General features: G+C 45.8%; 1 protein-coding gene across 1 annotated transcript in view; it reads right to left on the bottom strand.

Moving 5' to 3' along the window:
- The window catches only part of TGME49_324300 (transitional endoplasmic reticulum ATPase, putative), a gene marked incomplete at both ends in the record, with an annotated part of 2,641 nt that continues 1,634 nt past the window's right edge, over positions 1-1,007 (bottom strand). The window contains 2 exons of the mRNA XM_018783069.1: positions 1-79; positions 500-716. Of these exons, the coding sequence (XP_018634717.1) occupies positions 1-79; positions 500-716 (296 nt within the window). The remainder of the gene's footprint in view (positions 80-499; positions 717-1,007) is intronic.

The raw sequence follows: 1,007 nt of genomic DNA, 5'->3' as shown, positions 1-1,007 counted from the left end.
CTTCTCAGCAGTTCCTCGACACAGATTCTCAGTCCTATCCATGTTCAACGCACACAGACGCAGACACACATCTACATATCTACAGATATGTATGTATCTACATGTTGGTCGGTATGTGAGCGTCTACAACAAAGCTTCGCGCAAGCGCTTTCGGATTCTGTCGCCTGGCGAAGAGAGACAGACAGAGACCGTCGCTCATCACATGTGGACAGCGTTCTCTTCACAATTCCCTCTCCAAATGCAATGGCCAACGCACTCCAAGAGGGAGAAGATACCATCTCATGCGCCTCCGTCAGCAGATCCTCACAAACTCCAATTCACACCAAGACAGACTCCTACGTATATCAAAGTGTACGTACATGCATGCGGGTGAATATGTATAGAGGTGTAGGTTTGGGTTGACAAGAGTGCGTAGTGAGTACAGAGAAGGGTGAATCTAGCCGATGCTGCAGAGGTGGAGAGGAAAAAGACGAAGCGGAACTTTGTTTGGCGACTTCACACTATTTTGAGACTTTCCTTGAATTCTACAGGACGGAAGCCGCCGCGAACAAGGAAAAGATCTCCCTTGCGAACAGGGCGATACGCTTCCATGAAATACGGCTTGAGGTAGATGTCGAAAAGATTGCCTACAGAAAAACCGGAAGCCAACACCTGCAAATCAAGACATCTCAAATCCCTCTCATCCCGCACAGAAGGCGGACGCACCAACAACTCAACTTCCCTCTGCTCTTGCATGCAACTCCACACGCTCACAATGGAAGCCCAAACACAGTGGTCCTCCATATATGTATGCATATATATACTAAATGCGTACAAGTACAAATATACATACATATATATATGCATATATATTTGTAGATGTCTTTTTGTAGATATTTCTGTAGATATTTGGAGGTTTGTGTTGTCTCTGAGAGTATGTGTCAAAAGAATGAATGGAAGACCCTTCGTCTGGTTAGTTCCTCGCAGAAAAGCGCGTCATTTGCGTCTCTTTGGAAACTCGACGTTCA

Source organism: Toxoplasma gondii (genome assembly GCF_000006565.2).
Source record: "Toxoplasma gondii ME49 unplaced genomic scaffold asmbl.1459, whole genome shotgun sequence".
Taxonomy (NCBI): Eukaryota; Apicomplexa; class Conoidasida; order Eucoccidiorida; family Sarcocystidae; genus Toxoplasma; species Toxoplasma gondii.
The sequence above is the reverse complement of the archived record's forward strand: the minus strand, read 5'-3'. Positions and strand labels throughout refer to the sequence as shown.